The 13,890-nt window shown below is 44.4% G+C and overlaps 2 protein-coding genes across 2 annotated transcripts; both read left to right on the plus strand.

Annotated features, from left to right (window-relative positions):
- The first annotated feature begins 211 nt into the window (after positions 1-211).
- On the plus strand, positions 212-5,737 carry dusp22b (dual specificity phosphatase 22b). The gene is made up of 7 exons (XM_079751474.1): positions 212-465; positions 873-906; positions 1,005-1,087; positions 1,929-1,978; positions 2,587-2,661; positions 4,471-4,642; positions 5,100-5,737. The coding sequence occupies exons 1-7, from the start codon at positions 445-447 to the stop codon at positions 5,274-5,276; spliced, it is 612 nt and encodes a 203-aa protein (XP_079607600.1). The 5' UTR covers positions 212-444; the 3' UTR covers positions 5,277-5,737.
- A 407-nt stretch (positions 5,738-6,144) lies between these two features.
- On the plus strand, positions 6,145-13,589 carry irf4a (interferon regulatory factor 4a). Its single transcript, XM_079751367.1, has 8 exons — positions 6,145-6,567; positions 6,999-7,185; positions 8,226-8,311; positions 8,475-8,658; positions 9,097-9,183; positions 9,381-9,827; positions 11,621-11,733; positions 11,998-13,589. The coding sequence occupies exons 1-8, from the start codon at positions 6,370-6,372 to the stop codon at positions 12,151-12,153; spliced, it is 1,458 nt and encodes a 485-aa protein (XP_079607493.1). The 5' UTR covers positions 6,145-6,369; the 3' UTR covers positions 12,154-13,589.
- Positions 13,590-13,890: the final 301 nt, after the last annotated feature.

The raw sequence follows: 13,890 nt of genomic DNA on the forward strand, positions 1-13,890 counted from the left end.
ATATATATATATATATATAAATGTAGGTATGCATGTAGCCTATGTATTTAGGCATGTATGAATGTGTGTATGTGTGTGTGTGCATGCGTGCGCTTGTGCACGTGCGCAGATACAACTGATACAGTCAATTGAACACATCGTCGCTAAAACACAGATAACGCACAACATACTGATACATTCTCCGGTGGCGACGCCCCCCCTGTCTCCTGTGACTTCTGATTACACCAAACTACAAATCCCATTCTCCCTGAGGAGGAACACCGGGAGCGTCTCGTCGCGAGCTCCCTCCGCTGTGCTCCCTGCTGTGCTCCGGTTGGTTTCGGTGCAAACGCAACACCGACACCGACACTGACGTCGGGGAAGCCGTCCAGAGCTCGGATAGCTGCTGTGGCAAAGAGGGGGAAACTCGCGTGAGCATCTTTTCTCCCAGCGACGTCTTGCAGGATGGGTAATGGTCTGAATAAGGTACGTGAGCTGCGGCGTGGTGTTTAAAGTCCCAAACGTGAACGCACACTCCATTGGTGGTTTGTTGCCAAATCCAACTGAACTAGTCCATAGAGCCATGGAAATATGTGTGACACTTTGGTAGTGCACGTATGTGATGCGCCTTTTTAGGCGATATAATTGTTGTTGCCTGTTTATTCTAAAAGTTTACAAGTGTTGAAAGGTAATGTTGGTTTGAAACCCGCAGCAGAGCAATGGGTACATGATACTTTATTAAGGTGTCTAATGGTCGCCCTACTGGCTATTTTGCAGTATGACGTCTATCAGTTGTTATAGCTCGCTCAGCTGTTGTAAGCGTCTTCTAAATATACCCCTTACTATTCCAACAAGGTTACTGAATTTCTCCCTGCATTATTATCTCTCCACAGATCCTGCCCGATCTGTATTTGGGAAATTTCAAAGGTGGTTTAATATTTTCTTATAATCCCCTCTCCTATATTTCCCCCCATGGTTGTTTCACATGTTAAGTTTTGTGTTTTGTTTTGTCCAATTTGTCCCAGATGCGAGAGACAGGGAACAGTTGGCGCGCAACAACATCACCCATATCCTGTCCATACACGACAGTGCGGCACCCATCTTACCAGTAAGACTGATCTCTCACTGTCTCACCTCAGACTGATCACGCTCGCTTACTCATACAGTACAAAGCGCTGCCTTGCTTATCAGAATGCAAACCAGGGCTGCGTGAGTCCAAACACTATGTGTCTCTGTGTGTGTGAGAAACCAACCATGTGACGTGTTATCACTGGGGACTGGTCTGTCAGGTAATTCTGGAACAGCAGTCGCACTGTTTTCTCCTCAATGAGGATATACAAAAGACATACAGAGAGATGGTTGAGTCGTGCGTTCTGGCATGCACGTATGAGTGTGAATCCTGGCTTCCCCTCCAGTTGGTGTGATTATCAGTGTGGCTGGACGGTTTGTTGTTTGAGAGTAGAGTAGGCGGAAACTCTGGCTTCAGTACTGGCTTTTTCTTTGTGTGTTTATTCTATTGATTCGGTTGGCATATCATCTGTTATAAAGTCGGTGCATGGTAAAGATGACGACAGATTTACATATGCCCAGTGATAAAAATATGTGAAATGAAATCATAGCCGATGTTACGATTGTCTGCATCAGTCCAACACTGAATGTTCATTATTCAGTGCTCAAAATTCAAGTATTAATGAAGTAGTATTACTACTGCATTATTACTGTATTATTATTACTGTGTTGTTGTTGTAGAGTATACATGCCACAATGATGATGAATTGTTATGTAAAGTGTGTGTGTGTGTGTGTGTGTGTGTGTGTGTGTGTGTGTGTGTGTGTGTGTGTGTGTGTGTGTGTGTGTGTGTGTGTGTGTGTGTGCGTGTGTGTGCGTATGTGCCTGTGCGAATGTGTGCCGGGTTTACTACCACAAACAAATGTACTTTGTGTTCTCAGGAGATGACCTATCTCTGCATTTCAGCAGCTGACCTGCCTACACAAAACCTGTAAGTGCCAACCGTGGACCGTTAGGGACCGTAGAGAACAACAGTGAGATGCACCGATACCCATCTGATACTGCACTGTGTGGGAGTCTGGGGTTCATCTCCTTCTCAGTGTGCATGAAAATGATATGCTTTCACACACACTCACCGTTTCACTGGCTTTGAATACATGCTAATTGGGATCAGAAAACCTGTTGAAGAACCCAACAATTTATTCTGTTTGTATTGGTCAAATACACGTTCTATTCATAGATGAGCACCCTTTTTAGATTCACACATGCATGCACAAAAGTGTGTGCACACACACATGCCCACAAACACACACGCACACACTGCAAAAAACATATTTGCAGAGAGTAGAAGCACTTGTTTGTCAGTGGTCTCTCCAACGAGAGACAGACATCCCCTGATTCCTGGTTTGATAAGCAACGTGTGTACAAACCTTTTCTACATATGTCAACTGCCCAGAAAAGATTCAAACTGAATTGATTCCACAATCTATTCTATTGCATTCTACTCTTTGAAGTTCCATTCTTTTCAAAGGAGAACAAAATAATTGTTGTGCTAAGTGCTCCTTTAAAACAGCATGATTGTGTTTGTGTCCCCTGCAGAACCCAGCATTTTAAACAGAGCATCATGTTCATGCACGAGTCGCGGCTGAAGGGGGAGGGCTGTCTCGTTCACTGGTGAGACGCACCGCCACATGTTGGATCTGCGCACCAGGGTAGGGCTGGGCGATAGCAAGAGTTCACCACCCCAACGATAACAGCCCCCTGCCTAGGCCACCCCTTCCAAAAGACTGTTCCATTCAATCGATACCAGACATTTTGCTTGTGTGGTGTTGCGTTAAATGGACGAGGGGGGATCTCATTCTAGCGCCCACACTACTTTGTGATGTCTCCTGTATTGCAGAGACCAGCTGTGCTCGACTATTGTCATTCGAGTAAACCTGTGAAGCATGTCGAGGCGGGCTGTGGTAAACAGGAAGACGTATCTACACCTGCTCGACCGGGGACCTTTGGCCCTGCTCTTGAGCGATAGTTTTGCATAGACAATGGCATCAAAATATGATGACATATTTTAAATCAGATACGGTTGACAAAATATTGTTTTACTAGTTTCATCTATTGTCGCTTTCAAAGGAACACTTTTCATTAAAGGTACACATTAATGTACAGAGGTATATTAACCAGTAATTAACATTTGTTAAGTTAGTAATAAGCATAAACTAACTTTATTTACTTATGTTGTTCATAGTCACTACAGTATTCTTTTACTTTGATAGGGTTGGACTTGACCCTACCCCACTAACCCTTACCATAGCCTCTATGCTAATACTACGTTATAATGCTTATTACTGTGCATTATAACATAGACTGACTAATGGTGAATAATGGTTCATTTGTGTTCCCTTGTTACAAAGTGTTACCCCTTCACCAATAGATCTGAATACATTTCCCAAATCTATTGCAGGCCTCGCAAGGGTTAGCTTCTCATAAATGTAGGCTTAACCACTTAATTTTTTCTCATGAAAACACATGAGCTGAAATATCGGCCAGCCCCACACCAGTCAGAATCAAGGCTCTGCATGCAGGTTACAAGAATATCCAAGAAAAATACACCAATTCAAAAGTGTGAGAGGTAACATGATAATACCCTAATGGGTATTGTGAGTCTGAGAATGACACAGTGTACGAATGTGTGTTCAGCCAAGTGCACACAAGTGAAGCCATGTGTGACTTTTCGAGGCAGAGGTGGCTTAAAGATAAGCAGAAGGTTATTTTTGAACTTCCCAATAATATATCAAATGTCTTCTTAAGACAAGAAGGCTTAGCGGAGCGGACAGACAACGGTTTGCTTAATGCGCTCCTCTAAGCCTGCTGCAGCCCAGGCTCTACCAGGAAAAGCTATGCGTGTTTGAGGTGCTTTTGCAGGCTGTGACACCATTTTGGTCGAAGCCCAGACCTCCTTGATAACGCGTGGTACTCACGGCAATAACAAAGAGAATGTGGTGATGAGAGACACAAAAGCAGCACATAAACGCTTGGTTCCCATTGATGGCAGTTCCAAAATGCCTGGCCCCAGGGGTCAAAAGAAGTTCAGTAATGTACTCTGCGGTGGTATGCAGCATGGATTCTAGTACAAGCACACGTGCATACAGACACGTTGATACACACACTTGGGTACACACACAAACACACCATGTTTAAACAATATCAGTATTTACAGATTGCATCATGCTAAAGATTGTACAACTACACTATTTGAAAGGTAAAGATGTCAATAACCGGATAGATAAAGTTAGCAGCTGTGTGATGTGGGGTGGGGGGGTCATAGGTCATAGGTATAGTCTTGTCGGTGGTTGGCTTACAAATCACCTGGACGTACCAAGATGGACTCATGGGTAATGTAGTTTACGCGCGAGTGTTCATCCACATGACTCCTCCTTCTTCTTTCTCCTCACCCGGTCCCATGTCTCCTATTGGTCGGTTCAGCCTGGCAGGCGTGTCCCGCAGCGTCACCCTGGTGGTGGCCTACATCATGACGGTGACTGGGATGGGCTGGCAGGAGGCGCTGGCGGCCGTGAAGGCGGCACGGCCCTGCGCTGGGCCCAACCTGGGCTTCCAGAGGCAGCTCCAGGAGTTCGAGGCCTCCCAGGCGGGAGAGGTAAGGGGACTCGTGGTTTTAAAGGAATGCTCGGCAGGCAACACTCGACTACAGGCCAGAAATTAGTTGAACTTTAGAATCACTTTTGAGATATGGGGTTTGAACCAAATCCTTTTTAGTGCTTTTATCCTGTGATAGACAATTGAGGCCGAGAATTAATCAAACTTCGGCTGACTAAATACAAACTGGAAAGGGCTGCACAGCCCCGGAGGAAACAACTGGACAGAGAGTAGATGAGCTTCAGGGCCTATACGTTGTGATGTCAAATTGCGATGACTACCGCCATTTTGGAAGCATAGGAGAATGGGAATGTTGTTGGTTGTAGTGGTGTTTTGGTCGTTGTTTAGTCTTTAATCGTGACGTTTCTCATGCATGACGCGGCAAAACAAAGTTTTGAGAACCAAACCTCTCAGGGAGACACTAAAACCACTAACCTTCCCCTTCTTTGTTGGTGTAGTTCAGGATATGGCTGCTGGAGGAATACAAAGACAACCCCTTTAATGACTCCTCTGACGTACGCGCCCTGCTGGCCGTTAAGGCCCCAGGCCCCGGGGACCAGCAGATCGTGGCTCTGGAGAGCCCCGTCCTAGCCACACCGGAGCGCTACTCCGATGCTAGCACTGGAACGCCATGACCTGGGAAGCACAAGTGCAGACGGTGTTAAAGACTGATGTTTCATCTATTGACTAGATTGTGATGACGATGGACTCACCGTGGGATGAGTCCACATCAAGGGAGACTGTTAAAATGCTTTGGAGTCTTTTAAGTGATGCCTTATTGTAGGCCTACTGTTATATCCCTAATTTATTCATGTCTTTTTTTAATGTTGTCAAAATATTATCTAGTTTGTGTTATTGTGTGAAGTGAAATCAGTGTGAGTGTAGTTGCCGATGGTATGTAAGACTGAGAGGAATTATCTGTGGACCGGTTTTCAAATTGTTCTCCTGGTTTCCTCTTTCAGGACAGCATTAAAAAATAGCAACTTTATCACTCTCTTGCTTTTTGGTAAATTGTTAAGCATTTTGTACCTCCTTGTTTGTTTTTGAAACTGAAAGCTTTAAATAAATAAAACGTACTAAACAGTTGCAAATATTATTGGACATGTGTATAATGCGTGCCTGTTAATGGTCACTAGAGGGCAGCGATACCAACAAAGTAAAGTTGCATGATTTTACATCATCTTCACCTGTCAATCACTTGTTATGTTAGACGACACACAATCTTAATTGCATCCAGCTCGCTCAATAGTAAAACACGACAGAATGATTTACTTGAGAGTACACTACAGTGCTTGGCTTTACTGTTTCAGGCCTACCTATAACGTATGCTTCCTACACTACAGGTGTCATGCTAGGGATTCCCCATTGCAAGGCTTTGCTGGCGCCAGTGTTCACTTCAAACGAGATCACCGCGTGGTGAATGCAGAGTGGTTGCATCTCATTGATCAGGGACGTCGGACTCTCTTAGCTCCTCCCCCAATGGAGACAATGCACGAGGAGTGGCATCATTAAAGAAAAGGACATCACAGACATTGATCAGATGCGTTAGCCTGATCTAGAAGAAGCTCATCCTGGTCGCGAACTTGATTGAGACCCAAGTTGAAAATGCTTGAGGGTTTTTGATTGTTTTCGACATCAAATCCGTTCCTTAATATTTTCTGTTAAACTGATGTAAAACTTCTGATGCTTTCATCTTACTTTGCCTAATCTCGTGGTGTTTGAACAGAGATGCATTTCGAGGAGGACGTCAACCTGTCTGTCAGTTGCGGCAACGGGAAGCTTAGACAGTGGCTGATCGATCAGATTGACAGCAAGAGCTACCTGGGCTTGGTTTGGGAGAATGAGGAGAAATCCATTTTCAGGATACCGTGGAAGCATGCGGGCAAACAAGATTACAACAGAGATGAGGATGCTGCGCTTTTCAAGGTAAGACAAATAAATAATTCTGAACTTCAGCGTTCATCTTCAGCGTTAACTTCAGGAATAGCCGCAGTTACTGAATAGGTAGGTAACTACATGCACTACTAGACCTAATCGTAATTTAATTGGTGCATTTTACACCTTTAAAAAGTATTTACGATTTTAGTGGTTTTATTATTTATTTTACTTTGAAGACGGCTACTACCATCACTCGTGCATTTGAGGGTGTCTCAACATGTGGATACTGCGAATGTGTTCACTACAAATAAAGTCAACTTAATATCAGTCATTGAATACCGACAAGATGAGACCAAAACATACTTACGACGTAAACGCATGCACAGAAATATTTCCATGCTTGAGACATTAAGAGTATATCAAAGGAAGAGTAATCCCAAGCCATGTGAATTGATGATGTGATGCCTTTGTGGTTGCAGGCCTGGGCACTTTTCAAGGGCAAATACAAAGAAGGTGTGGACAAACCGGACCCCCCCACATGGAAAACCCGTCTACGGTGTGCTCTGAACAAAAGCAACGACTTTGACGAGCTGGTGGACAGAAGCCAGCTGGACATCTCCGAACCCTACAAAGTCTACAGAATCATACCCGAGGGGGTCAAAAGAGGCAAGCCCATCAATAAAGTGTTTGCAATATTCAGATGGCTTTCGTCATGAGAGGACACATTAATTGTACAGATGTGCAGACTTCCCTGATTGCGTGCAGTTCCACACATACTCACACACTCACATGCACACATACCCACACACTGCAGCGTGACAAAGCGGGGCAACTCTGTGGTCATGGTTAAACCTTTCCAAGGCGTTCACACACTTACGTGAAAACACCCATGCAGAGACACACACGCACACTTTACTAAACAAAAAAAACAACTTTCTGCATCAAACAGCCTCTTGTGTAGAGACCTCATGGGCCAACACACCTACACCCCTGTCCCTCATCTGCACCACTCCAACCCCCGCCCCCCCCCCTTCCCCATGCAAGCACATTGCTGGCGCCATGCCCTCTGGTGCATGTCTGAAGGGAGAGTTTGGGTTGCACGTCGTTTCTAGGCTTTCGGCAGCGCCATAACGCGTGTGTACAGCCATCGCTGTGTGCTGGCCTCGGTCTCTAGAGGCAGGAAGCCCAAAGGAAGCCAATAGCATCCAAACAGACCGGGGTAAGCTTTTTTTAGAGAGCTTTGGTTAACAAGTGCAGAGTGCACACCACACCAAATACACAACCTCTACCCCTCGACTTTAGCGCGCAACAATGACGTGTATGACAACAGAGCTGTTAAGTATATATATTTATATGTATGTGTATTTATAAATGCATTTATTCTTCGGATCGTGTAATCTTATGATCAAGGTGTATTTTGAACTTCTCTAAAAAAGTCGTGACTAAAATAATATAAGTGATTTACGATTGGGCATGCTAAGTAAGTGTCACTGACACATGGCAAATCATTTACTGACACTCTTCTCGCCCTCTGAATGGATGGAAATAGCAATAAGCCCCACATGGTGCACATAACTAAGATACACACGCATATATATATATATATATATATATGCAGTTTGTCATTTTATAATTCTTAAATACGATTCTCATGTGTTATTCATGTGTGTGGCCCTCAGTAAACATTTTGTGATGTTTTACTACAGGTGCCAAGTTGGGTACCATGGAGGAGCCACAAGCACGTATGAATTCCCATGGCTACATCCCGACCTATGTTCCTTCAACAAACCAGGTACAAGTTCTCACCAAGGGAAATAATTCAGAAATCCATTAAAGAATTCACCTCAAGTCGAGAAATCATCGAATCCGCTTATAAGGTCAGAACAACAAAGTAACCCATAACCCCCCCCCCCACACACACACACACACACACACACACACACACACACACCCAGGTGTCGGGCTACGCGTCGTCCCAGGACAGCAGGGACTGGAGGGAGTACCCCCAGACTGAGCTGCACCCAGTGCCGCCCCCCATCACGCATCCCCATGGCCCCCACACTGAGCTGCAGTACAGCCAGCCCCACTACGCCACAGCGGCGGGCTGTCGGCCCTGGTCCGGGGCCCTGCAGGAGAACGGTACAGCGACACGGGGGAACGCACACATAGAGAAGTGGTGCTCGGGTGCTTGGGATTCCTGTCCAGTTGTATATGTTTTTTTACGTACTTGATTGCTTTCGACTTTCACCAAAGCTTAATGTAAGACGGAATTATATTTATGATTGCCAGTAGCATGTTAATTTACTTGATATGTTAATATGTTAATGCTAAATCCATAAATTAATTAATTAAAATTACACATATATCCAGTGAAGATTAATATTTTCTATTACTTATATAACAGAATTGAACACATAATCTGCATTCGTTGTTTATTCTTGGTAGCGCAGGACAGATTTCTTCCTATATAAATGTAGAAGTGAGACATGTTTGAATGTGTGTATGCATATTCATTTAAGTCATGTCAACTAAGCTACTATGAATCTATATTTTTTGTATTTAATATGTCCCTACTAGGCGTGCAATGCAGTGGTTCCTTCTACACCTTTTCTCCAGAGTCTCTGACCACATTATCCACAGTGGAGCCCAGCAGTGCCATATCTGGTAATAACACAAATGCATACGGTTAAACACTCATTTACAACAATGTTGTTATCCATGTTTAATATTGAAAGAAATTTGCAACAGATTAGATAGTCTAAAATATTAATTTAAAACTCAAGTTTGATGAATTGCTACTGTAGACCTACGTTTTGATGACCTCTCTCTCTCTCTCTCTCTCTCTCTCTCTCATGTCCCAGACCTCGGCCTGCACATCTCCCTGTACTACCGGGAGGTCCTGGTGAAGCAGGTGGTCACAACCAGCCCGGAGGGCTGTCGGATCACCTCTTACCCCCCCACCCCCTCCTCCCGGACCTCCCCCTCCACCTCCTCCTCCGCCTCCTCCTCCACCTCCTCCTCCCCCTGCTCTGAGGAGCGCCCGCCCGGCGGTGGCGGCGGCGGTGGCCCCGAGGTGGTCCTCTTCCCCTTCCCCTTCCCCGAGTCCCAGCGGCAGGGGGCCGACAAGCTGCCCGACGTGCTGGAGAAGGGCGTGGTGCTGTGGATGGGCCACGACGGCCTGTACGCCAAGCGGCTGTGCCAGGGCCGCGTGTACTGGGAGGGCCCGCTGGCCCCCAACAAGGACAAGCCCAACAAGCTGGAGAAGGAGTTCACATGCAAGCTGCTGGACACGCAGCAGTTCCTCTCCGGTATGTACGGGCTCCCCCATCTGTTGGGACCAGCGGGGACTCAATGATTAATGTGATCCCTAATTGGGATTTGTTTGTTAATTTATGCTTTTGTCCTACAGAGGGCGCTATTGTGGATTTGGCAATGCTCAATTTGCATCAAGTACCTATACATTGAGGGCATTTAGCAGACAAATTAGCATATAAAAAATGTATGGCTGATAATGAATCGTTCAAGAATTTATTTAGGAAGATTGCTTTATAAATACTGAATTCAGTCAGACTTCACTGCTAAACTTCTTACTTTATTAATGCTTTAAAGTTGCAGTTATTCTAAAGTGTTACCAAAGTATCAAATTGCAATACTTACAGCATCACAGTTCTTATCGTACCGGCACTCATACATTGTCATGAATCGAATCCTTGCAGATACCTTTGCCTACCATACATGTACTCCCCCTGCAGTGCAAGGGAATGGCGTCAACATTTTCAGTTCAAAAGTAACACAGATTATCACTAGACTGAGATAATTGTTCCTTACAATTAATGTGAAATATGTATGACATCATGATTCAAATATACATGTGTTCTAGATAATATTAGTATTCAACTATAGAAAAAAAAAAGAATTACAATAAAGTGACTAAAACTAATAATCAGTGTATATTAATATCTATGCATCTGGTAAGAGTAGTATTACCTGTTGCAGTATAATAAACCACAGGCTAGTTGTAGTGCTTTATAGATCAAAGAAGAAGAACATTCCCCAAAAAGCCTTTCATTTAACATATCACATTCCATATGTATTTAAAGCAAAAGAAAACTGTTAAAAAAATCAGTTGACTCCACTTTTTATGAGAAGCCCCACAGGTTGGAAAGGGAAGCCATTGTTGTGCTGCTTTTTTCAACCTTTGTGGTGTTCTTACTTCTCCATGGACATCCGGATTCAGGTGCGTCAGATCGAAAGTGATGGACAAGAGAATCAAACAAAGTAAAACAACCATAACATATGGCATAGAGACGTATCCACTACACAGCTACCAAATCAATTTTTAAGGAAATGTCATAATGTACATATCAAACTCAGATGTATGTTGACTTTGTGATAATGAACTCTGTTTCGGCAAGACTTGTAGGGGTGTCGTGCCCCCCTCACTGTTTTGTGTAGTTTATACTTCCTCACAGTCTGAATGATGGCGTAATTTCATGCGATAACTGTAACAGTAGAATAAAAGTAAATGGTCATCCAGTTGGAAAAAAGACTCAAGGAAAACGATTTTCCCGAAAGAACGTGAGATTGCAAGGCATTTCACAGAACATAATTTTCTGATGCTTAACGCGCACCTTGACAACCCTTAATAACCCTTAATGCCCTAATTAGAACAAAACAATCATTCCTGCTGTCCATCACCCTAACAAGGCTTTTGACACTTCGCAGACGTCAGTGATGGCGTCATGGCACTCTTGCTGATAACGATCATGGTAATGAAGGAGAGGTGCAGGCTGCAGGGCAAGTCCCTCTCATTCGGAGAAGGCCTTAGAGGGAGTAGGAAACATGTCAAAACTCACAGCAGAATCCCTGGTTGTGTGCGTGTGTGTTTGTGCCTACGTCGGGCGTGTGAGTGTGTGTCTAGTCCCCACCCACCTTCTGTGGTTTACTGCATGGTAAAAGGCTGCCAAAATTTAAGTCGTATTCTATTTTCCATGTGTTCTTTCCGCCCAACGTTCGACCTGATTCACCGAAGAAGGAAGTAAACGGTGAAGACTAATCCTAATGTTATAATATAATACTAATCGTTAGTATTTCTCCTCAGAGCTCCAAGACTACGCGCACTACGGCTGCCGGGCTCCCAGACACACTGTGGTGCTATGCTTTGGTGATGAGTACCCTGACCAGCAGCGACACAGGAAGATGATCACAGCACAGGTAACCCCTGAAAACCTGAAAACTCAAACTGCATGGGGTCTCCTGCCCGCTCCGACCGCATTCCAAAAATAATAGCCAAAGTGGACGACTATTGGCTCATGCCAAAAACGTAGTGCGGAATGGGCCAAAACTCAAAGTCAAAATGGATATAGTGTATTACATTTAATAATCGTATCATCTTTGTTTTTGGATCATTTCAGTCTGACTGTTCGAACTTCATACTTTATTTGCCTATGTGGCTCCAACATATGCTCTGGTTGACAGGTGGAGCCCATGTTCGCCAAAAGGCTGATGGGCTACTACCAGCAGCAACACGGCAGCCAGTGGCGAGGCTACGACCACGCTCACGAGCAAGAGGCCGTTCCTCCTCCTGTCCACTACCCAGCCCAGAGATCGGCCCTGCATCACATTCAGGACTGATCGCTCACCTCCTCCACCATCCCCACCACCTCCATCACCACCAGCAGTGTTGTGCCTGAACGCGTTCATTGAACGATAGTTCATGAACTCGTTCATATTTTGGGCGAACGTGAACTGAGCGTAATGTATTACTGCCTGATGAACGTTACTGTGAACTCGTTCATTCTGGTGTCTGTGAACGGCACGCTCACTCGGTTTAACTTCGTTCAATAGGGGGGGTATTTGTTTATCAACACGGCGGATGCGCGCGCAGAACGCTGTGTTGTTTGTCCGGTTGCCATGGTTATCTTCGTGCGGTTAATTTGCAGTTGTGGTGTTGCCAGCTTACTGTTACATTAAACTGTTATCAGAAAACACGGTTATATGCTATAGACCCTATAGTATCTGTCGTGTAAAGGCTGGGACGAATATCAAATTATAAATATGTAACCCTTATGTTGAAAGTATAGACCGTCGCGGTTCCCATTGAAACGAATGTTTTATTATTCTTCAAAACGAGAGCTGTTAAATTGTGAAAAATGAATTAAACTGTAATCAGACAACGCGGTTATATGCTATAGACCCTAGAGTATCTGTAGTATAAAGGCTGAGACGAATTTTGAATGTCCGCTGGCTCTTAGCTCAGCGGACTAGATTACCTCCTAGAATCATTGCTTGTCGGCCGGAAACGGAAAGGGGGGCTGTTTACGTTTGGTTGTAGTCTTTTCGCTCGGTTCTCCGTCTCAACAGTAGGCCTAGAACTGAGCGAAAAGACTACAACCAAACGTGAACACCCCCTCTTTCCATTTCCAGCCAACGAGCAATGAGTTCCAACAGTAATCAATGGAATTTATAAAATGCGCTAATAAAACACGATAGAAACTGTATTTCGCTATGATACTTGATTCAACCGCTCTATTTCATCCTAGACAAAGGGGGCTCAATGTTCAAAAAACCGGAAAAAAGTAATAGCTCACAGCAACGTATTGAAAAAAATAACTATTAACTAGTTCATTTTTTGGAACTGTGAACTTAGTTCAAAGTTTGAATTATGAACGTTTAACTGAACTAGTTCATTTTTAAATTTGTGAACTGAACTTTGAACTAGCTCACGTACAAAGTGAACTTTTCCAACACTGACCACCAGCACCACCTCCTTTTCTCTGTTCCCCGATCGTTTCCCCTCCATCTCTTCTCGTTTTCATCCCCTTTATATAATCTCAAATGCCCACGTGCTAAGAAGAGGACAGGTGGGGACAGGACGCCATCAAGTGACGAGCAAATGGAAGACACCGACGACGCCCAAGAAGACTGTGAGAAAAAACAATTGCAGGAACTGGGATGACCGACAGTCGTCACAACGTGACTAATCAGCCTTATTTTCCATCCCTACGCTAAAGGAAATCAGACTCACTGATCGTCTTTTTGTTCGTTTGCCACTGCATGTATTTGTTCCATTTCAAATAAATGCTATAGAAATGGCTTAAGCCGATTTTGTGACTCTTTTAACTTTTACCATGGGTCAGGGTTAGGGAGGGGGGGGGGGGGGGGGTCCTAAAGATGAGGTTCTCCATTATCTACCACTTTTGTTTCCCCAGCACTGGGACTAAATCTGTCGATTTCTAACACATACTCTCTGAGCCTGAGTCTATGCGCTGGCTGCCTATACGTGACCTTACGAAGGATGCGGTTTCGAGGGTGTGTGCGTGCGCAAGCATGTGTGTGTGCATGCGTTGTTTGCGTGTGTGGTAGATGGGG

Source organism: Pollachius pollachius (assembly GCF_949987615.1).
Source record: "Pollachius pollachius genome assembly, chromosome: 14".
Taxonomy (NCBI): Eukaryota; Metazoa; Chordata; class Actinopteri; order Gadiformes; family Gadidae; genus Pollachius; species Pollachius pollachius.

Excerpts from the sequence above, each read along its gene's own strand:
- dusp22b (XM_079751474.1), top strand. The coding sequence starts at position 445 with ATGGGTAATGGTCTGAATAAG. Across the intron at positions 907-1,004 it reads GTATTTGGGAAATTTCAAAG|ATGCGAGAGACAGGGAACAG; the intron begins GTGGTTTAATAT and ends AATTTGTCCCAG. Across the intron at positions 1,979-2,586 it reads GACCTGCCTACACAAAACCT|AACCCAGCATTTTAAACAGA; the intron begins GTAAGTGCCAAC and ends TGTCCCCTGCAG.
- irf4a (XM_079751367.1), top strand. The coding sequence starts at position 6,370 with ATGCATTTCGAGGAGGACGTCAACCTGTCTGTCAGTTGCGGCAACGGG. Across the intron at positions 7,186-8,225 it reads ACCCGAGGGGGTCAAAAGAG|GTGCCAAGTTGGGTACCATG; the intron begins GCAAGCCCATCA and ends GTTTTACTACAG. Across the intron at positions 11,734-11,997 it reads GGAAGATGATCACAGCACAG|GTGGAGCCCATGTTCGCCAA; the intron begins GTAACCCCTGAA and ends TCTGGTTGACAG.